The sequence below is a fragment of the Protopterus annectens genome, chromosome 14.part0, assembly GCF_019279795.1.
Source record: "Protopterus annectens isolate FY-2018-M chromosome 14.part0, PAN1.0, whole genome shotgun sequence".
Taxonomy (NCBI): Eukaryota; Metazoa; Chordata; order Ceratodontiformes; family Protopteridae; genus Protopterus; species Protopterus annectens.
The window spans coordinates 840,992,683-841,016,245 of NC_056748.1; the positions used below are offsets into that span (position 1 = coordinate 840,992,683).

Here is a 23,563-nt window from a genome sequence, read left to right on the forward strand (position 1 = left end):
TTGAGGTAGGGTCCAAGCTGGGTATTGAGACAAGTTTCTTAGGATTGGGTACCAGTATTGGTGGGGCCAGTCCGGGGCAATTAGTATCATCTTTGGTTTCTCTTGTCTGACTTTTAGTAGGACCTTGGGAAGTAGAGGCAGAGGAGGAAAGGCATAAACTGATAGGTTTTTCCAACTGAAGGATTGGGTGTCCACTTTCCATGCTAGTCTGTGATACGTTTTTGTGCAGAATCTTTTCAATGGATAATTTTGAGGAGAGACAAATGGATCCATGTCCGGGCTCCCAGATTTCTTTATCATGCTGAAGACTTGTGGATCTAGTTTCCACTTGTGATGGCCCATAAGGTTTCTGCTTAAATTGTCTGCAAGAGTACTTTGTTTTCCTGGCAGGAATTGAGCATGAAGATGTACTTGGTAAGTCAACGCGGTGTCCCACAGTGCCATGGCTAGTCTGCAAAGGGGGTATGAGTGCGTGCCCCCCCTGCATGTTTATATACCACATAACCATGGTGTTGTCAGTCTATCAGTAGTTGTCCTGGATGAAGTAAGTCCTTGAAGGCTGTCAGGGCATTTTGAACAGCTAACATCTCTTTTTGGTTGATATGCAGATGCATTTGTTTTGGGGTCCATATGCCCTGAATGCATCTTCCCACCAGGTGGGCCCCCCATGCATAATCTGACGCGTCTGTTGTTAAGGTTTGGCTGGCAGGGGGTAGAGTGAAGGCCCGGCCCATGTTTTGGTGACATGCCTTTGCCCACCATAGAAACTCCTGTTGTAGGCAGGGAATGAGAGGAATCATTGTTTCCAGACTGTGACAATGTTGACTCCATAAACTTTTTAGGTACCATTGAAGTTTCCTCATATGCAGTCTTGCATATGGAATCAGTAGGATGCAGGATGCCATGAACCCCAAAGCCTGCAGAGCTCGTCTTGCAGATAACCGGGTTTTGTTGCAATCAGTTTGAAGTAAGTAGTCAGTTGCCTTTGTTTGTCTGGCGTGAGGAAAGCCATCTGGGCAGTTGTATTCAAGCTTGCACCCAGGAATGTTATCTTTTGAGTGGGTACCAGTTGTGATTTATTTTCGTTTGTGTACCCTAGGCATGTTAGAAGCCTTTTCACAAACGCCAGGTGCTGAAGAATGTCCTTGCTCTCTTCTTGAATGAGACAGTAGTCCAAGTAAGGATATATCTGTATACTTCTTTGTCTGCAAAAAGCAATTACTGGTGCCAGGCACTTTGTGAAGACCCTGGGCGCAGTAGATAAGCCAAAGGTCAGTGCAGAGAATTGGTAATGCATTAAGCCAGCCTTGAAACAGAGGTATCTTCTGCACGATTCCCTTATTGAGACATGCAGGTATGCCTCTTTTAGGTCTAATGTCACCAGCCAAGCATTTTTGCCCAGCATGGGCAGAAGCTGCTGCAAAGTTAGCATTTTGAATTTTGGAATGTCCAGGAATGTGTTCAAAATTGATAAATCCAGTATTGGCTTCCAGGCATTGTCCTTTCTGGGTACAAACAGTCGAGTAAAAACCTAGTCCTTTTTCCTGTTCTAGTACTGGCTGAATAGCCCCCATATCCATGAGGGATGTTATCCTGTTTAAGTGCCTCTGTCCATTGATTTTTTGGCAGATCCGGCCAACCGTTTGCCATTGGCAGAGTATGGAAATGGAATTTGTATCCCTGTGATACTATGTTTAGCACCAACTTGTCCGGAATTATTAACTGCCACTTTTGAGCAAAAAGTGCTAATTTCCCCCTAAGGGTGCTGCCAAAAGGTAAGTGCTTGGTGATGGCAGAGGGAAGTCATTGGGACTGTTTTCTGTAGGGTTGCACTTTATCTCCTCCAGATTTGGAGGTAGAAGCACCCCACTGCTTTGACCTGTAAGAATCTTGCGCCTGGTATCTAAAACCTTTAAGGCGTCTGGATTTGCCCCTTTGAGCTCTGTCTGACACAGGAAAGGACCAATTTTTTGTAGCCCAGTGTCTACTGAATCTTGGTGGCTGCACTTGTAAGAAGTCTTTTACAGTTTGCATAGACTTAGCTTTGTCTTCCAATTTCTTTAAAACCTCTTCTGCCTTAATACCAAACAGCGTATCATGCTGTAAAGGTGCATCCAGTAATTTAGCTTTAACATGATCAGGAAAATTTTGCTTTTAGCCAGGCATGCCTCCTAATCACAGATCCAGTAACTGCGGCCCTGCAGGAGGCCTCTAAGGAATCAAAAACACATTGCAAAGTATGCTTTCCAACTTGTTCAGCTGCATGCAATAAGTCTTGCAATTCTTTATTTTCTGCACATTCAGAAATCAACATAATTTTCTATTTCAGCAATCCCATAACATGTTGTTGATACTTTAGCATATAAAATTGGCAGTTTAAGGCCTTAATTGCCAAGGCTGCAGATGTATAAACTTTCTTTCCCCATCTATCCAGTGCCCTTGAATCTCTGTCAGAGGGGGTAGGATTTTTTTGCTGTTGAGGCCTTAACTCCCTTTGGACCCTGTGAAATAGTTTCAGGGTAAGCAGCAGGGTTTCTAAATAAAAATTTGTGAAAGTCAGGGACCCTGTAATATCTGTCAGGCTTGCTGGGAGCCGGAGGTAAGGCGTCAGGGATCAAGCTTGATTCCAAAAACACATCATCCACAACGTCTAAAACAGGGGATATGGCTAAAGGCCTGTGCTGAGGGAGAAGGAAATCCCTGAAACTCTTTTTTTTTTATTCTGAGAAATCTTGACTCTCCCAGTGAAAATGCTCCCTCAAAGTATGCAAGGTTTCTTCAAATGAATAATCCTTAGGAAGTGATGCAGATGGGACAGATTCCTCTGCATTAGAATCCTCATAGGGAGGTATAGATAATTCCTGATCAGAAGAGGAATCAGAATAAATAGAAACCTGATCTGAAGATTCATAATCAGGGTCTTGCCTAGGCCTCTTATCAGGAGGGGGTTGGGAACCCCTGATCAAGGTAATTAGGTCTTCAGCCATTTTGATCATCTGTTTTTTAGGCATAGTGGCCTTGTGCACCTGGCTCATGAGTCAGTTTTTTAGCTTTAGAAGTTGCTTTTGTCATTGGTTTTGCAGCTGTCGTCGGTTTTATATAAAAATGTTGAGGCCTGAATACACCCTCAGAAGCCGGTGCCTGCTCAGCGGCTCCAGACCCAACCGAGGGAGAGACATCTGTGGGTACAATACTTTGAGTATCTTGTGGCGTGCAGGACTCCACATGGGTCTCGGTAGGGGTCTGCGACTCGAAAGTAGCGGGTATCGGGGGCTGCAAAAGTGCCCCACTCAGTACTGGCAAACCGGCAACTGGCTTAGGAGAAGCTTCGTCATCGGTTTTGGACCTCAACTGTTTGTCTCTGTCCCTTTCTTTGTTTTGTGTGTGTACTCCAGTAGTCGGACTGCTATCCGACATTTCAGGGTAGTTAAATCAGTTTCCAAAATATTTTGAGGCAAAAACATACTGACGCTTAATAGTGCGTTGGTTAAATCTAGCACAAAACCGACAGCCAGGCACATTGTGATCAGAGCCTAGGCAAGGAACACAGTATAAATGGAAATCCTTATGAGGTATTTGCTTCCCAAAAGTAATACAATAATTAACTTTTTCTGACATCAGTATGGAGCAAGAAAAAAGTTCCAACAGGGTACTTAGCTTTAGTGAAGACTTCAAATCTGAAAATCGAACTCAAAAATTTCAGGAGTCAGCCGACCGGCACTTGCAATCTGCTTCTGTTTCGGGCAACGCGCGGCAAGAAAGACTAAAGAAAATGGCGTTGGCTGCTTGTTTTATGACCCTGACGACCTGACGTCATGAAAGAGGAGACAGCAACCAACGCAGGACCCAAGACTTTGGAATTCAGGCCAACTGAGGGCAACCTGCCAGCAGATTACCCAAATGTAATGACTGCAACAGTGAAACACGAAGAACATCAAACCAGCGTTCAGACTTATGGATTGGTTTGTTTTATCTGAGTTGCCTATGCACATCTAAAGTGTGTAGAATCCTCTCACTGGAGGAATGAGGAGAAGGGACAAAGGCTGGAAGGTTGATAGACTAAGAGATAACTCATTAACTACCTTGGTCATAAAAAAGGGGTTAGTGTGTTGGACCCTATTCCCTATGGAAAACTGTGAAGGGGGAGGTATACATCAGAGCTTGTAACTCAGATACCCTTCTGGCAGAAGTAATGGCCATGAGGAGGACAGTTTTCCAAGTGCAGTGCTGCAGAGAAGAGGAACTTGCTGGCTCAAAGGGGGCCAGGGTAAGTTTCTTCAAGACAAAACAGATTCCAAAGAGGAGGAACTGGTTTCCTTGGTGGTGTGATGTCAAGGATGTCTTAAGAGTTTAACTTCCAACCTGGAAGCTAAAGGGGAAACATGGGCAGAAATTCAGAGATAGCAGAAAAATGGGCTTTAACTGAGTAGTAAGACGGCCCAATCTTCATTAACTCACACAGATAGGACAGGATCACTAGGTCAGCCATCCATTAACAGTGGCTGTAAATCCTTTTTGAAACACCAGATGGAAAACCTCTTCCATTTGGAAATGTAGGATTTTCTAGTTTTGAGTTTTCTGGCCTCCTGCAGAACTTGGAGCACATCCTCAGAAAAAAAGGTGTCTGAAGCGAATCAAAACCCTATCACCCACAGAGTCAGATTTAGAGTCAACATCTGTGGATGTACTAGAGTTCCCTTGTCCTGTGTGAGTTGATCCATTCTGTGGGGTAACTTGTGGTGACTGCCCTTGGCTGAATGCAGAAGGGGGAACCAATACTGTCCTGGCCAAAATGGAGTCACCAACAAAATTTCTGATTGCTACTGTTGGATTTTCAGGATGACCTTTTGGAGAAGTGGAAAGGGGGAGAATGCATACAGAAACATCCTCTTCCAACAGAAAGATAGTGCCCTCCTTCCATGACAAGGGATCATGGACCTTAGCACAAAACTTGGGAAGCTGTCTGTTCATGGGGAGGCAGAGAGATCTACCCAAGGTATAACCCATTGATGGACCTTGTCAGGAAACACATCCCTGTGCAACATCCACTCATGGGATTAAATCATGGACCTGCTGAGTGCGTCTGCCACAAAATTCCAAGTCGAGAGAATGCAGCCAGACTGAAGGGAGAGTTGACTCTGCAAGGCTAACTCCCATGCCTGTAAAGTCGGTCTGCACAGGAAATAAGACTCTGTCCCTCCCTGTTTGCTGACATACCAGAGGACCATGGGTATGGTCCATGAACCACTTTAGAACCCCTGCAGAAAACATAGACTTGAAAATTTGGAGTGTGAAAATCAAGGCCGTCATCTCCTTCATACTGATGTGCTCCACTGTTTAGCCTGCAGACCAAACATCCTTGACTTTCCTGGATTCCAGTGCTGCTCCCCATCCTAAGTCTGAATCATATGTGTACAGCTCCTGAGAGGGAAGATGTAGTTGTAAGAACAGACCTGGGTTGCTTGCAACCTGAAGTATCCACCAGTTTAACTCCCTTTTCAAGCAAGGCAGGAGTGGGATAAACTCCAGAGGATGACACTGTTGCATCTAAACTGTCCTCAAGAACCACTGGAATTTTCTCATGTGTAACTTGGCTAAAGGGAGCATGGGGACAGTGGAGCCCATGAGACTAAGTGATATAGAAACTCCCTGGCAGTCAGGAACTGGAGAAGCAGGAGGTCCTGGAAGTAGGAAGTCTGGTACAAAACCTTTTTTTGGAGGTAAGGAGGCTAGCATCCTGTCTGGCTGAATCCTGCAGCAAAGAAAAATATGGTCTTGGGAAAGGGATCAAAGCTGATTTATGAAAAGTGATCATGAGACTCTCCAGGAGAGATACTGTGAAGGAGAGGTTCTCCTGAAGGATGTCTGGAGACGGGGCCTGGATAAGTATGTAGTCTAGACAAGGAAAAATCTGTATGCCATGTAGTCTGCAGTAGGCTAGAATAGGATCTAAGCATTTCATGAAGACCCTTGGTGCCATAGACAGATCAAAGAGCAAGGCACAGAACTGAAAATGTGAGGAAGCAAACAGCAAAGCAAATAAATTTCCTGAACTAAAGATGAATGGAGATATGAAGGTAGGCATCTTTGATGTCTGAAGACACCATAAAGGTCTGGAAAAATATGAGAGGAAAAAGGGTGGTTACTGTTGGCATATGAAAGGGGTGAACTTTCAGACAGGTATTTAGATGGGAAAGGTCTAGAATGGGCCCATCCTTTCTGGGAACCAGGAACATAATGGAGTAAAATCCTTTTCCAACTTGAGAGGGTGGCACTTACTTGAATAGTGTCTTGAGAAAGAAGCCTGGATATGACCTGGGGGAAAAAATTCCAATTGTTCTTTTAGAAAGTGTGGAATACACCTGAAAAGGGGGGGGGGGGTGGTCCACATCACAAAATATCCTTGATGGATAATTGGCCTGGAGGTGGGTAGTCACAGACCCATCAGGCTTAGCCTGAAAGGGCCATTTCTGGGTGGCAGTAGAAGAGGCAGTTTTAGATGAAAATTGATTCCTAGGATCTCTCTCACCTTTGGAAGACTGGGTCTGGAAAGCTTTCTAACAAAGGTGGATTTGGATGGCAATTCCTCTGAAACCTAGGGACAGGGGAAACAAAGATATGTTTTAGATCTTGTAACTCCTTGTCCTTCTCTTGTAAAGATTTAAATAGTTCTGCAGCCAAGGTACCAAAGGAACATCCCATGATCTTTAACAGCAGACAAAGGTTGAAGCCTGAGCCATGAATACATCCTCAGGACCCACCCAGAAGCAGCTACTCTAGCTGAGGCCTCCATGGCGTCATAACTGCACTTGACTGTCTTGTAACCTGGGCAGAGAAATTAAGAATGGGTGAGAGCTTAGCCTTAGTGAGAGAATAAGAGAGCTCAGAAAGTAGCTTTTTTGCCTCTGATAGAAGGGCCAAGGAGTATTTGACCATATGAGTTTGACAAATAATTACCCTGAAGTCCAGAGTAGCAGAGGTATAGACATTTTTCCCTATTCTCTCCATGACTTTGCTCTACTTATCTAAAGGAAGCAAGGAGGTAGAAGGCATTTTTGATGCCTTGTCTGCAGAGACTGAAATGGCAACAGGGTCGGCAGAAGGACATTTGAATAGGAATTTGGATTCCTCAGTCACCTTATAAAATCTATCTGGGTGCTTGTGGGCTGGAAATCAGGACACTTTGATGCAGCTGCAAAGGCATCTAAGAAGGCCGACATAATGGGGTACTGGCAGATAAAGAAGGGAAATCCATCTGTAGAAAGCCATAGTACCTTTTTTATGTCAGATGTCTGGCAGCAATCCCACTTGAAGAACCTCTCTCATCTTAATGATAGTTTCCTCAAAGGAGATACCCTCCCCAGGGGAATAAGTGCCATTAGATTCCTTTTCTGGTGAGGCATAACCCAAAGGGGAAGAAATTTGGCCTGAATAAGCCAAAGAGTCATCTCTTGATGATTTCTCCTCATCTGAGGAAACCTCCTCAGAAGTCCTCTTTAAAGAAGTACAGGGTGGAAATGAAGGAGAAGGGAGAGGGGGGAGCAGAAGTCCGATGTACAGCCACAAAGGTGTTGACTAGGCCTTGGAAAAAGGCCTGCTAATCCAGTGGTTGTTCCTGGAAGGTAGGAGAAACAGGTTCAGTCTTGAGCTTTTTCTTTTTTGGAACCTCCATGTGGTGGAAGGTGGAGAGGCCAGACGTCAGCCTGCACTCCACAATGCTGGTGGGAACATCCTCTCGCACAATGATCTGGGTGATGCCATGCAGAACTTCAGTAACAAGCCGTGGCTCCCCCATACGCCCGACTCGGACACCTGCGAGTCCCTCAAGGATGTGCTGTTAGGGTCCTTCAAGGCCTCCACTCTGGTACCTGTCAAAAAATCGTCTACCAACTCCAGGACAGCCCCTGGGCCCACATCGGCCTTGGGAGAGACATCCGATCAGAGGGAGCAGTGGGAAAATCAGGCCATGGTTTCTTGGCCCTTTTAGGTTGCGACTCATCTGATGGGCCCGAAGCAGCCCCCATGTCATGAGCAAGATGCTTAAGGCACTGATTCTCAAGATACAACTTCAGGGAAGCTGAACAGCTTCGAAGAGTTTGGGGTACGAAGGCCTTACAGATATAGCACAAGCAGTATGTTCATGGTCTGAGCCTAGGCAAAACAATCAAAGGTCGTCAGAGTCCTTCTGTGGAATCTGCCTTTCACACGGACACTTGCCCCTCCTAGTTGACATGTAATCACAGCAACACACAGTAGCCAAAACATTAAAGAACCCCCCCCCCCCCCCAACTGGGTACTTATCTGAACCAAGGTTCACAACTTGTCTGACGAGCAATGATCGGACAGGCGGCAGAAAAGTTATGAGATTGGTACGTGTTGACGTCTGCTTTATACCAGACATCTCTTTATGGCTGATGTACATTTGCTGATGTGCTGCATCGCACATACCTCACAGTAACAGACTTTTGTATACTGGCCAGATGTAGGACTCAGCCGGTGGCCGACTCCCTCAGGTTATGAAAACTGCAGCATACGAATAGAAGGACATCCACAATTGCACAAATCTTTTGGTGATGGGGGACTCAGTCAGGCACGACAACTCATCACTCAAGACTAGACAAAGACAAGGTTACAGTGAGTTGTCCCTCAGGAGTCAGGTTCTCTGACTTTGCAAGGGCCCCAAGGATAATACCTCTTGATAAGGAAGACAACACAAGTTCATAGATTAGTACTAGGCTAACTGCCCTTGTGGGCCATTTCAAGCCTACCCAGTTACCCCATTTGAGAATCAAACCTTGCACCTTCTATCAGGTAAACACCTTAACCATTATGCCAACCTCCTACCCTCCCACAACATGGTAATGTTACATGCAAGGGTAAATGACTTGAGATCCAAAACCCTGACAGATATGCAGAACCATGTCATAACATCCCATGCTTGTTACAAATGCAGGTAAGACTAGTCTAGAGTGGAATCCTTGTTCCATCTTAAATAATGCCTAGATACAAGCATACCCGACTTCAATAACTCGTGAAACAGTTGGCATCATTGCAAGAGGATCCACAATGTGACAGCACATGACGAGATGCTCAACAGTCCTGCTTGCTTCACCAAGGATGACTTGCACCCCTCATGTCAAAGATTTATTGTAGGAACTAAAGCCTTGGTTGCCACATACTGCCCTTTTTTTTTTTTTTTTTTTTTGGCAGAGTCCAGTATGGGTACTCTAGCACAGCTAACATTTCAGTCCCAAAAAAGGATCACATAAAAGTCTAAATGATAAAATGCCTGCTCTTAAGGAAGTCTACACTTAGGAAACATCCATGCCTGTGTAGTTACTTAAACTTGGTTTAAAAGTAAAGGCAGCATTCCCTCTACAGCAGGACTTTGCACTTTTCAGGCCTTCAGACCCAATGGCAACTGCGTTGGAGTCTCCATATTTGTCAAGGAACATATTGACCCCAAGCAATTCACTAGGGACTTAAATTTAACTTAATCTTATCTAGAGAGATCTGCAGTTCATTAACTACTAATTGCTTGTTACACAACTCCTTTGTCTTTCTAATGACCATGAAAGATCCCTCAGAGTTCTAAATGATCTCCCTATTAGCAAAAGCTCCCTTATTCTGGGTGACATTAACTACCTTTCAATAAATTGGGACACCTACACCTCCAATGCAAGATATGCCTAAAAATTCCTAGACTGAAATACTCTTGGGGAGTTTGTAAATAAACCTATTATATAGCAGAATACTCAACTTTATTCTTACAAATTAAGGTACCTCTTGCAGTACTCCACTGGTATCTCTTTCTTCAGTGAAGTCTAACCACGAACTAGTGACCTTTTCCCTTTAAACTTCCCAAAGTTCCTTCAGCAAAAGCAACACAATATCAGGAATGCAAACATGCCAACCATAAACTACTCTGATGAAAAATCAAAATTCACTTATGACCGCACTTCCCCTAAACTTACCATAGCAGCAAACATAACTAAGCAATTAGGCACCCATTTAGAAAAAATGCAGAGAGGCTAGCAGTCCCTACAAGAACAAAGTGTCACAGGAAATTCAGAAACAAGCCATCTTGGTGGTCCACCATCAGTAAATTACACAAAAAAGAAACTCCTTACATTTATTAGATCCAAAACACCTCTTCTCAAGGATATGAAAAGCATAACAAAAATACCACTACTAGGGTCCACTAAAGAAGCCCATGCCTCTGAAACCAAAGATTATAAATCTTTTCTTAGCTATTAGAAAAGTATAAATGCTCTACAGTGCTCAGAACTTATTCAAAATTACACCTCCAATTCTGACCCAATAAACACTGCTGACAGCAGTTCCAACAAATGTACTGCTAACTTCACCCCCGAGATTTCCAGACAAAACCCCGAAAACTCTATCTTACTCCACCAATTACCACCAAAGATCATTTAAGAAAGTACTAACCAAGATAAAAAAATACTTACTTCCTCCATAGGATCTGACAATGTATTTGGTTGTTTAAGTGTTAGACGCACTCCTCACAGTTACTGTACTTGTTCTGAATTAGTGGCACAATGGAGTGGTCATATTCAAATATAAGGGTCGTTTTACAACCAACCCAGGTAATCACAGTCTTATCCGCCCTTTTAAATGTAATCTGCGAAGCCATGGAAAGAACCCATGTCAAACAATGATACCAAGGCTCATGTTAGGCTTGATTCCCAAGAGTCTGGCTTTGTGAAGAGTAGATCCTGACTAATCTGATAAACTTTTAAATGTTTATCTGCGGTGGTGGTGCTGCGGTAGCATTGTCACCTCATAGCAAGACGTTGTCCCTTTCGATTCTCAGCTAGAGCGTCTTCTGTGTGGAGGCATACGTGAATGGGCGTACCTTCGTTGAAGGTTGTGCGTCAGGGCAGATAACCAGGTACGTAAAAATCCACTACCAATCATTAGCGGACCGGAGTTCCGCTGTGGCGACCCCTAACCGGGAAAAGCCGAAAGACACAAACATAGGCTGTAGATGGTGCCCATGCAGTGCACGTGGCATACCTTGACCTGGAGAAGGTGTTCAACACCTTTCTCCATGCAGGCATCAAACAAAAGCAAAATGCTTAAAAAAAAGACCTGTTATCTGCTAAGATAGACAGCTAAGATAAAGCTGTAGGTGCCTCACAAAAAAAGTGTAAAGTAACAATGGTGTCCCTGACGGCTTGGTGATAGGAACTTTCCTTTTTGAGGATTTACTTAACCACTCTCCAAGAAACAACCAAAACCTCTGGCTAGCAAAGTTTACAGACAACTGCAATCTGACGGCTGTTAAGTCGACTTATGACACCCAAACCATCCAGAATTAATTCTTCCTGATACACGTCTAACATGCTAAAAATGGGGTAAAACTAAATGCTAAAAAGTATAGTATCATTAAAGTTGTTAGATGAGCCCTCTCCTCAACATAATGTACAGATACACTACTACAAAATGAAAATGCAGTCAGGGACCTAGGTATGTGGGTTAATGGCTCCCTCACTTCTGACCATCATTTGGCAACAGCTGTCAAGGAATCCTTTCATTTAGCCCAGGTAATTGCCAAAGGAATGTCATAAAGGTCTAATGAGGTAATTGCCCCATCACAATAAGTTTTAATCAGGAGAATTAGAGAGTACAATGCTAAATTTCCTTCCACACTTGGCATACCTCCAAACCAATAACTACAACCTAACTTACCCTCCCTAATGCATTTAGCGCCCTACTCAACCCTCTTACAGAGGCTACTCATACTTCTACCACCCCTAACTTTAGCTTACCTGCTAACCTCCTATGAACACGCAATATATCCACAAACTCTCGACCCCAACACACTACCTACTTCTCCTACTCTACCTACTCTCAATAACCATATTAACATAACATCCACTCCTAGCTATCTACCAGCAAAATTCCATAGGATTACCCACATTAGATATGACTCTCCCAAGCCAAGAAAATCTCTCTCTATATACGAAATTCACAGATCTTAAAATTCAATCTCTACAACTCTTATTGAAAGATGGAGACATTCATCCTAACCCAGGCCCTATTACTACTACTCAACTCCATAACCTCAACCTCCATCTTATCCACTTCCTTTACTAAACCACTTAACTCACTGCTACTAGCTCAACTAAACATACGTAGCCTTAATAACAAAGTTACACAACTCCACGCTCTTCTAGATGTCTACTCAGACATTCTTTGTTTAACAGTAACTCGGTTAAAACCTTCAACTAAAGACAATGAAATCATTCCTCCTGGTTATAATATTTTGCGACTTGACCATACAACCAAAAAGGGTGGCGGTGTAGCAATCCTTTTTAAATCCAACCTACAGATTACTACCTATAACTTGTTACCTTCTCAAGTCTCCAACGCTGAAATTCTTATTATCAAGCTCCAACTTAAATTCAAATCCATTTTTATTATCTGTACCTATCTCCCTCCTGGTAATAATATTGAAACAATAGAAAATATCCTCTGTTGCCTATTTCATATTTTACCTCAAGAAAACATCATCCTACGTGATTTTAACATTGATTGGAAATGTTTTAGCAGTCTAAACCCTACAAGCCATATAAACCTTTTTGTTTTTTCACAAACTATCACCAATACCAGGATACACAAGCCTAATAATAAAGAAAGTATCTTAGACTGGATACTCACAAATAGTCATCTCCAGACATATGAATCTGGTACCCTCCCAGATGATGTAAGTGACCACTCACTAACCTACATCATCAGGCATAAAACCAACCTACCCAACCCAACCATACCTAGCACAATTAGAACAAAGAAAAACTTTAACCCCGATCTCTTCCAAAGTGAACTAAGAACATGCAACTGGTTTCCCTTAAAATACCTCCCACTGGAGGAAGCTGTCTATTACTTTAACTCTAACTTCTTATCCATTCTAGACCACCATGCCCCAACTCGCTCTATAAGAATGAGAACGAAATCTGCTCCATGGCTTTCAAAAGAAACCAGGCAAAAAAATCAAGCTCAGAAATAAATACCGGAACAAATCAAAATCAACTAAAAACCCAGTAGATCAACAAAACTTCAGACAACTAAGAAACTAAACTAAAAAGCAGTGCAGACTGACAAAAGAAACTACTACTTACAATTCCAACAGATACACCATAATCAGAAGTATTAACCAATTATTACACCCACGTCAATCCATCACACCACACCCACAAGACACAGACCAAGAGAATCCAAAACAGACTGCTAATACCTTTAATACCTATTTCACTGAGGCCATACAAAATCTTACTAATCAGCTATCTACTGAGGACTTACCTATATCAAACCATATATCACTAACCCACCCCCTCCTTTTCTCTTCAAACCGGTACCAACTACATACATTCTAGCCCTCATCCAAAAGCTCAAACCATGCACTCCTTCAGCTGACAAGATTCCCGCTGAAAACTTACAAAAGGCAGCCAAATCTATAGCATACCCCATTTCCATTCTTATTAATAGAACTATCACTGAAGGACACATCCCAGGCATATGGAAGGTCTCCCATATTATTCCCCTCCATAAGGGAGGTAACTCCACTGAACTTTCCAACTACCGTCCCATTGCCCTTCTGTCTCCCCTAGCTAAAATCATGGAAAAATGCATCCATAAACTATTGCTAGACCACCTAATCCAATATAACTTACTTTCCAACTCACAACATGGTTTCAGACCCACACATAGCACTAATGCTGCCCTTCTTTCCTTCACTCACTGTATCAACAAAAACCGTAACCTTAATAGGCTTTTCTCTGCACTGTTTATAGATCTAAGGCATTTGATATGGTAAATCACCAAATACTTATAAATATCCTCAAATCTTTGTCACTAGATGCCTCTGCTAATAAAATGGTTCCAATCCTATCTAGAAAACAGACAACAGGCCGTGCTTTGGCATAATATTCTATCTACCCGTCTACCCATTAACTTAGGGGTCCCCAAGGGTCCATATTAGGACCACTCCTATTTTCTATATTTATCAACGACCTTCACCTAGCAATCCCCCAAGCTACATGCATACAATATGCAGATGATTCGACACTTATATGCTCAGCCACATCCATACCTGAGCTTTACTCCCTCACTCAAAAGGTTTTTAACATGGTCGAACTATGGTTTACTCAATGCTGTCTCCTACTTAACCCCAAAAAAACTAATTTCCTTCTTTTCACTCCTACTAGTAAGTCCCCCCAATTAAACCTCACAGTAACATCCAGTAACAATACTCTTATATCCCCAAACTCAACTACCAAACTACTTGGTATCACCATAGATAACAACCTTAACTTTGATACCCATATTAATAATACCTTAAAATCTGTTAACAGAAAACTGGGCGCTCTCTACAGAATCAAACCCTTTCTTTCTCCTGCAGCAAGAACAAGTATTGCTCATACTCACCTAATTTCTACTCTCCTCTACGCCTCACCCATATACACTAACCTCTCTAAAATCAACCTTAATAAAATGGAAAGTGCCTACAACAGCATAGCCAGATTTGCCACTGGAAACCCTTTCAGAACCCACCACTGTATTAACCTAAAGCAACTAGGATGGCTTGAATTACAAAATCAGCTTAAATTCCAACAACTTAACATTGTCCACAAAACCCTTTACCATTCTACAGATACCCCTATACTATCTACCCTCATTGTCCCCTACAAAAATCTTAAGACCATACGTTCATCACAAAGACTGCTGGTAACTATTTGTAAATCTAACAACAGGGCTGGAGACTCTCTTTTCTGTAATACTGCTGGAAAATCCTGGAACCTTCTTCCTACTGAACTTTCCTCTGTTCCCTCAATATCACTTTTCAGAAACAAACTTTCTCAGAACACAGTGGTTATGCCTTTGTACTAAACCTGACTGATATATTACCTTTCTTCCTTGGATCTACCTATGCTCCTCTTTTCTATATTCTTGTTCCTTTTCTTACTAATATATTCCTTTCTAGATCTTTTCTTATTATCTCCTTAAAACTTCTTTAATTACACCTGTTTTTAACACATTCTGAATATTGCAGCTCATACTTTTGTTGTCCTTTATGCCAACCTGCTTAATAATAACTTATCTAACTCAGCTGCTATCCTTTAAATGCTATATTGCAACTACATCTGTATTATGTTGTGTTTTTAACTTAGCACTACACTAAGAACAAATGACCACTGAGATTACTCCTTGTCTTTTTTCTAGCAATGTCTGACATGAATTTAATCTTGTATATGTTGTTATATTCGTGCTTCCTCAGAGCTTATCTCCTTGGAACTCTGAGATTATTCCTGGTCTTTCTTTCTAGCAATGTTTAACATGAAATTAATCTTTGTATATGTAATTATATTTTTGTGCTTCCTCAGAGCTTTTCTCCCCGAGCCTCTACTGAAAATGGACATGTATCCAGTTAGACTAGCCCGGTCAACAAATGTAAAATAAATAAAATAAATAAATTTGGGATTCATCTCAATAAAATATCAAGCAATTAAAAAAAAAACTGCCAAGTGAGACCGGAAGTGCTAGCCTTTACTCAGTCTTGCAGACATTTGAGGAGAGATTTCTGTACTGCTTACTGTGCAATTAGAGACCCAGTTGTCCTGGACCTCCCATTTCTCAAGTCCAATACCCCCCCCCCCCCCCGCAGTTGCAGAACTAGGGATTTAAATCTTCACCAACAAATAGAGGGGAGGAACAGATTTATAACCCAGTGCCTCAAAAATTTCTGGAATAAATTTTTTATGCACATCAAGCGCTGTGACTCATCTTGTGTTATACAAACTACGCGACTGTACGGATATCCACAAATTTACTCAGGCACTGACTAGTATGGCCCTCCTGGAGAAAGGAGGTACAGCCCGAGTGATGGTGTGGGAAGACGTAAATGTCATAAGGCACTTTGTGGCCTTGGAATATCTATGAACCTATAAAAGAGGAAATGGTGTCAGTCTACATACATCTCCACTTTCTTTTTCTTTATCATCTTTTATCAATGTTTTGCCATTTCCCTCAAAATGTGCTAATCTAACAAACAAGGGAAATTAAAGTGGGCAGAAGGAAAGGACAAAGCTAAGCACTTTATCTTCTGTCTACTGGTAAAAGAGGTGCTGCCGAGCAATTTTCAATAGAGGTCGTATAGCTCTGTTAAGGTTAAAGGGATGATTTTGCACAAAAAATTTAGTTTTTTCCAAAAACTATACATTTCTGATTCCAGATTATACTCAAAAAAAAACTCCAAGATGGATTTTACATTTTCAGATAATATGGGATGGAAGACTTACAATTCTGCCCCAAAAATACTGTGGCAACCCAATGGACATACCTACCTTACAGGGTCTAGAGCTACTTGTCCTTCAGAACAGGGGCAGAACATTTGGGTGTATAAATGTACCCAAATTTAAGGGATGCAGTTAAAAAAACTTGGCAACGAGCTGAAAAAGTACTGTATATGCTGAGCAAGTTGTGATCAAAGTGGAGCACTGTTTAGCAGAGTTAAGTAGCATTAGAATTTTTCTCCCACAAGTATTTTCAAGTTTTGCAGTACATAAGATACACACTTACTAGATGGTGATGAAAAACTTCAAAATATCAGAGACTGTACGTTTTAATGTGCCTGCTTGTACATGAAAAACAAAAGTGCTAACATCTTAAGATCTAAAAAATATTTATGCCACCAGAATCTTCCACTCTATCTTAACCTCTTCCTTTTTCTGTCAGTGGCTAATACCATGAAAAGTAATTTTTACGCGGCTTATCTTTCACATAAAATGAAGGTCTACTGTGTGTGTTTTTACCATACTTAATCTTAATCATTTATTTAATTGCGCAACTTTACCAAAATATACTGACCTACATCACAGGACGGGTCTAGAAACTGGGCTAAGTGTTACAGTAGGTCGCTGATGGTTATTAGAAAACAATTTCATGCATACAAGCACACATTATGTAACACAGAGCAACTAATATTAAGAAAAAAAAACGTTCTGGCTTTCTGTCAACAGGTACCACATTTTAAGTCAGTTATACAATCTAAGATCAGTCTTCTTGGAACAAAAATGAACAGTTTACGTTCCTTACCCGAGTTGGTGCTCATCTGGCTATGAAGAGAATGTTCATTTCCTTCAGAGTTTGACATACGCATCCGTGCAGAAGCTGCCTTTTTTGCCATCTTCTTAGCTTTTCTCTCAGAGGACACTTCATCATCCTCATCACTTTCACTAAGATCATCAAATCCAAAATATTTTATTCTATAGTTGGAGCTTCCAGATGTTCTGGAGGCCCCCTCACCACCTTCCCCCCCATCATTTTCATCAAACCCAAAAAAAGCCAGCTTGACATCCTTTTTAGATTTTGGATTGCCAGGCCGGAATCTTGTTGTCGTCTTACAAGTAGCTAATTCTGCTTTTTTCCGGAGACGTCCTGCCTCTCCAAGATCTGCTGGAGCTGCTGTGGCAAGATCATCTACACTGCGTTCCATTGAGTCTTGTATAGTGACATTACAAACTGAAAGACAAGAAGGGTGAAGAACAGTATAGTCTCGAGTCCGCCCTGCTGTCCCACGGACACTGGTGTTAGTGTATGATGCATGTTTGCTTTCCGTTCCTGGACCATGATTTAGAACACTATTTGTTTTAGTAGTGGCCAGACCAGTACCATCCAATACCTTTTCAAAATTAAATGTCCCCTGGGATTGTTTTGCTTTGCTAGACCTACAGTATGTCCTGCAGTTGCCTGACCTGAGAATTACATGTGCAGTATATTCAGTTTCAGTTTCAATTTCAGTTTCAATTTCAGTTTCAATTTCAGTTTCCTTTATATTGTCAAAGACTTCCATATTAAAAGCCTCTGTTTTGCTGCCTTTATCCTCTTCATGAGGATCACTGTAAAAATTTAAATACGAGTCATCTGACTTATTTTCCTCTATGTGAAACCCCAACCCATACTCAGCAGTTTGTTGCAAATAACTCCTTGGAAGGGTTTCCTGTGTGTATTCGGAGTCGCACATTAAGAGTACATTATTGTCAGTATTATGCTCTGTTAAGTTTGTAATATGACAAGTAGCTTTCACATAATTTTCTGAAGCATTTCTGTATGTTGCACAACTGTTCTCAATGTTCTCTAAAGTCTGGTTTTGTGTAGACTCATCTACAAAATGGAAAAAAATAAAGTTAACTCACAAAATAAGTAAAAGGCACTATAACAAAACAGAAAAATGTAGAAGTACAGAATAACACAACCTAGTAGGCTGCAAATAACATGCCACAAACTGTTAAAATCAAAACAATGGCACAATTCTAAACAAAAAAAATTTGAACACATTGTCAAATGAGGTCACAAAAACTACAACGTTCCCAAAACAGTTAAACACAGGCTGCAATCAATTCTATTCCAATTCCTTTACTGGTATTATCATCTGGCTCAAATTAAAGCATTATTCTTTTCTCATCTTATAATAACTTCTACATAATACAAGTCACTGATCTGTATAGCCCAATCAGACTACCTATACCAAAATGTATTAAGACTAACATCCACTATAGCTGATCAGATTCTCATTGTTAATTTTTTGTCTGTATTCACCTGTCTGTAGGTTAAGTACCTTTGGATTTTTTTTTTTAATTTCTGTTTTTAATTTCAATTATCTACAGTTCAGCTTTAGTTACTTTGTTCACCGGGTTAGTCACCAGAAGCATAGCCTACCTTTACAGGAGACCCAAGGTGGTACTCATGCCATCTAGAAAAGGGACATTTACACGACTACAAGGAAAAGTACAGCTGTATTAGGTCCTTAACATAACTGCAGATGTTTATGCAGTTTCATTGGTACAGCGCAGTGAATCATGGGATTCCTGCCTGCAAGAACCCAAAGGGCAGCTGAATACCGGAAATGTTTCACTTCCTCCTTCTGGTCCAATCAACCCTCCCCCACATACCAACATCAGAGCACTGGGAATATAAAGAGCATCAGCAGATACCTCCATCAGGACTTTCTTGTCTCAACAGTTTGGCAACTGCTCTTAAGAACCACAGCAGAGCCAAACAAAGGAAGACTCTTCAATTGGAAGAGCACAACCACATGGATCCTCAAAGTGTGGCATTCCAGGCTGCTGCTGACCTATGAGAATGAGTGTGTCTGATCTGATGGAGAGAAAGGAAAAGATGTAAAAAGTAGGGGTGTCCAACTTTTTGGCTTGCCGGGGCTGCACTGAGTGAACAGAAACTGTCTTGGGGCCACATATAAAATATATCATATAATCAACTCTTTCGCTGGGGTGACCAAAGTCGACCTCCTGGCTGTACTGTAGGTGCATTCGAACAATGAATAAATGTCTAATATTTGCCTTAAAATTCTAATTCTCTAATCTAACAGTTAACTCTAACATCTTAGTTATATATATATATATATATATATATATATATATATTATTATTTTTTTTTTAACAAATAAACAGATATTCACTACAGCACTAGTATTTCTCACTAGGAAATCCACTCCAGCAGTCCAAGTACATAAAATGTCAACATTAGCAGTCCTACAATACTATAATCCACAAAAATAAACCAACAAATTTGCAATAAAGTAAAGAATTCACATTATTGACTTAAAACAATTCTAAATAAGCTACAAGAGGGTCTCACCCCAAAAAATGACTGGTGCCAGAAACATGGCCTCAAGCTAAATGCCAAAAATGCATCATCATCCCCTTTGGGGAGAGTGATGTCCCCACAAATAATCATATTAATAACAATGTTGTAAGCACACAATCAGTCGTGAGGTGCTTGGTCACCAAGGTTGACAGAAACCTGACTTTTGACCACCATGTTGTCTCCGTTGTAAGGAAAGCTTTTTACATGGCCCACCTCTTTAGTAAGGGTACCTCATCCGGAGACAAGGTCGTCATAGCATCCCTGTATTCTTCCTTTATAAGAGCCATTACTGAGTGCAAAGCCCGTTTTGGCATGTGCCTCAGCAAAACATCTTGCCAAAAGAAAGACTACAACCATTTCTGACAAAAAGGTCAAAGGTCTAAGTTCACTTAGTTATCCAAACAGACTAAAAAGCTTCTTGCTTTCCTCTGTCTCTCAATGGCCCCTATAAATTTAATCACTGGCTTTCTTTCCAGGCCAAGAAAGATCCTGCCTTAAGAGACTTCCTCCACCTCAGAAATACTGGTTATACTTAAAACGCTCACTACAAAGACCACACTCTTCACTGCAACATAAACAAGCCACTCTGTATGGACACGTTCTTGGTACAAAAACTTCACCTTCTGTAAAAAAGATCCTCTCATTATAAAACAATGTAGTTCAGCAACACGACAACTGTATGGATAGCCATCAATGTACTCCTTGAGTAAGTAGCAAAGCCTTCATCAAACTGTATGGAAAATCCAAATACTAAACTTTCCTAGCTGGATGGCCAAGATCTAATATTGGTTACTCAAGTCTACTTGCCCAAGAAGTGGGGCCTATTTAACTAAGAATTCCATCAAAAATATATTAAGTATACATATTAAATCTCCCTCTTTCACACACACTCACAAAAGGAGCCCCTACTTCTAAAATAGGCAACCTCAGTAATCATGTCACACACTCACTGAATGAAATTGTCTGGAAGAAAAAATATCTGAAAAAAAAATCATACTAGAGATGGACTCATCCATCCAATTTCCCACCACCAAAAGGACCATCAATAAATTAGCAAACAACTGCTCAGCAAAAAGTAAATCAATAAGAAATTCATAAACTCTCCAAGATCATACTACATATTGGAGTAAACATATGACTTCCCTCCAATCTAAAGCCGTTTGACATTCAGACATTTTAATTTGTGCAGAAGTTATTCACAGACTGACAGTTAACTGAACTGTCACGTTAGCACTCTATGCTTACGTCCGAACCAATGAAGCACACTTGTCAATTCCAAAATAATTAAAGTAGCTTAATAGGAAGGTTATTTGCAAGGTTACATGGCATTTTATATTGGAAATAAGCAAAGATATTAAAAACGCTCTTTCTCGTAATTATGCTGAAAAGTCTTCCAAGGTAAATACAACCTTCTGATTTAGTATGGAACCATACCTCTCAACCTTAGAGCAAGAAAACTGGAGAAAGAGAAAAATAAAAGTGGGACACAGGCCCAAAAATAGTTATGCATCACAGACACCATTGAAACAACTGTAGTTGAAAACATTATACATCACTTAATCTTTCTAACACATCATTGTCAGTTAAGCATTATACAGCTCATTCAATCCTGCCTTCTTTTGCAACAAAGAAAACCATGCTTTGAAATGACGAATGCATTAAAAATAATAAAACACATTGCATCCACATCCTGCAACTTCGTACCTGCAAACAACCACAGAGCTTCCATTGAAACTAGTGCTGCTTACTTCCTAGGAATGATAGCTCTCCCTAATGAAGTCTAATGGGATACAATCTACCAGGATATGGACTACCTGAAAGAAATTAAATTATGGTCTGCAAATTGCACGTGCACTTTGTTTAATTAAACTATATTTCTAAGCCCACTTACTGTATTTTTTCAGTAACATCCCAATATCCATTTCCAGGTCACTTTACAAGACATTGGCAGTGGTAGACTTGGCATCCTTCAGATCCCTACAGGACCACACTCATACTGGTAAGCATTGTCCATTAAATACAAATATCCACCCACTGCAAATGGCAAGCTATGTCTTAAAAAAATCTACTTTTGGCATGCCTAGTACCAAAGTATCAGGTTTTGAAACAAAAACATTCTCCAAAGGCCGTAAGTCTCTGCCTTTAATAACCATCTACTGTTGCAGCCCTCTCAACACACTAACACACACAAACACATTACACACACAACATTTAAAAAAGGACATTGTGCTCACCGGACTGATGATCCACCAAAGCTATACTTATTGTTGTCCTATCTACCACTGCTTAGAACCCAATGACAAAACAGTACTGGACACTTTTTTGCTTGCCAGAAAAAACAGTTCAACTTTATATGCTACAGGGCCACAAAGTCAATCCACTACTGACCCAATAACCCTAGGGTGCCGTCTCATTCTTACTCCCTGGAACTGCATTACCTTGGATAACTAATTTTATTTCCTAAGCAAAAGACACAAATTGGAAGATGAAGTGAAAATCCATACAGTTGAGAGGTATGATTTCATATTCAATACAACACTCTCTCATCAGGAAAGCCACAATTTAATGGAAGTGTACTTTTAATGTACGATATATTTGTGAGCTAACTTATCTGTGTTCAGTGGGTAGATTGATAGTCAGCCTCTTTGTGCATGTGTCTTCTCTCTCATTCTCACACACACATATACACTCACACTTTCACATACATAAACATTCTGCTTTCATGCATGTACACACTCATTCACTCACGCTGTACTTACCTATTAACACAGTTAAGTGCTGTCCCTTTCAAAGGCAATGACGGCAAATCCATACACGAGTCCCTCTTCAGCAAGAACACACACACGCACTGATTCACGAGTCCCTCTTCAGCAAGAACACACACACACTGATTCTTTGGCACAAAATAATGGCGGGAACACACAGATCCTTCTTTGGCACAAATAAAATCGAAACTAGAATGGTGTTTTAGTGCATGCGCACACCGACAGAGTCATAGGTCACGGGCGTGAAAAACACAAAACAAAAAAAAGTATTTTGGGGCATGCGTATATCGATGTTGCAGTTAGAGGTCGGGGGTCACATGGAAGACCTCTGGGGGTTGCATGCGGCCCGTGGCCACAGGTTAGACACGTCCGAAGGATAGTTTGGGTAAACTATTTATGATTCAGTTGAAAACCACCGACTTACACCAAACTATTAAAAAACACCGCAAGACAACTTCGGAGACTGTCGGTTTTAAACGGTAAAATAAAAACCCGCTTTCGTCCCACCTAAATGTAGGACTTCTTCAGAATTACAACAATACAATGGTCTTTAGATACTTCTATTTATATAGTTTGCGCCAAAAGTTTAAACCCAAACATGTCCTTAAACTTGTAAAGGAACATGCCTAAAGTACAAATGCTGACTTTTTTATTTACAACCCTATTTTGTACTCCATCATCCTTGGAATACATCACCATACTTTAAAAATAGGAATGCAGCTTTCCTAAAACAATATTAAATCGACATAAAATTATGACTGATCACTTCGCTCAAGGCTATAGAATTGTGGTTAAAAATGAATTACATTTTATGTCCATAAGTCGCGATGTGATCCACATCCGTTACAGCCTAAATACCTAGTCATATGAATATTATACAAGTCTTACGACCCTGATTGAATATTGCATAAAAATGACATGAAAAAACAAAAAATTATATAAATAAATATAAGTCATACAATAATATATTAATAAGTCTATATATTAATTTAACCAACTTAGTATGACCTTACCCATATTACACATGCACCATATTGAAATTTATTTTTAAAAAAAGCAAAAATTAATTAATATATCAATATATACGAAATATACAAAAAATTATATACAGA

General features: G+C 40.8%; 1 protein-coding gene across 1 annotated transcript in view; it reads right to left on the reverse strand.

Moving 5' to 3' along the window:
• Positions 1–23,563, reverse strand: part of WAPL (WAPL cohesin release factor) — a 3,318,690-nt gene that overhangs the window by 2,481,108 nt on the left and 814,019 nt on the right. Inside the window, exon 5 of the mRNA XM_044056596.1 lies at positions 17,116–18,183. Within this exon, the coding sequence (XP_043912531.1) occupies positions 17,116–18,183 (1,068 nt within the window). The remainder of the gene's footprint in view (positions 1–17,115; positions 18,184–23,563) is intronic.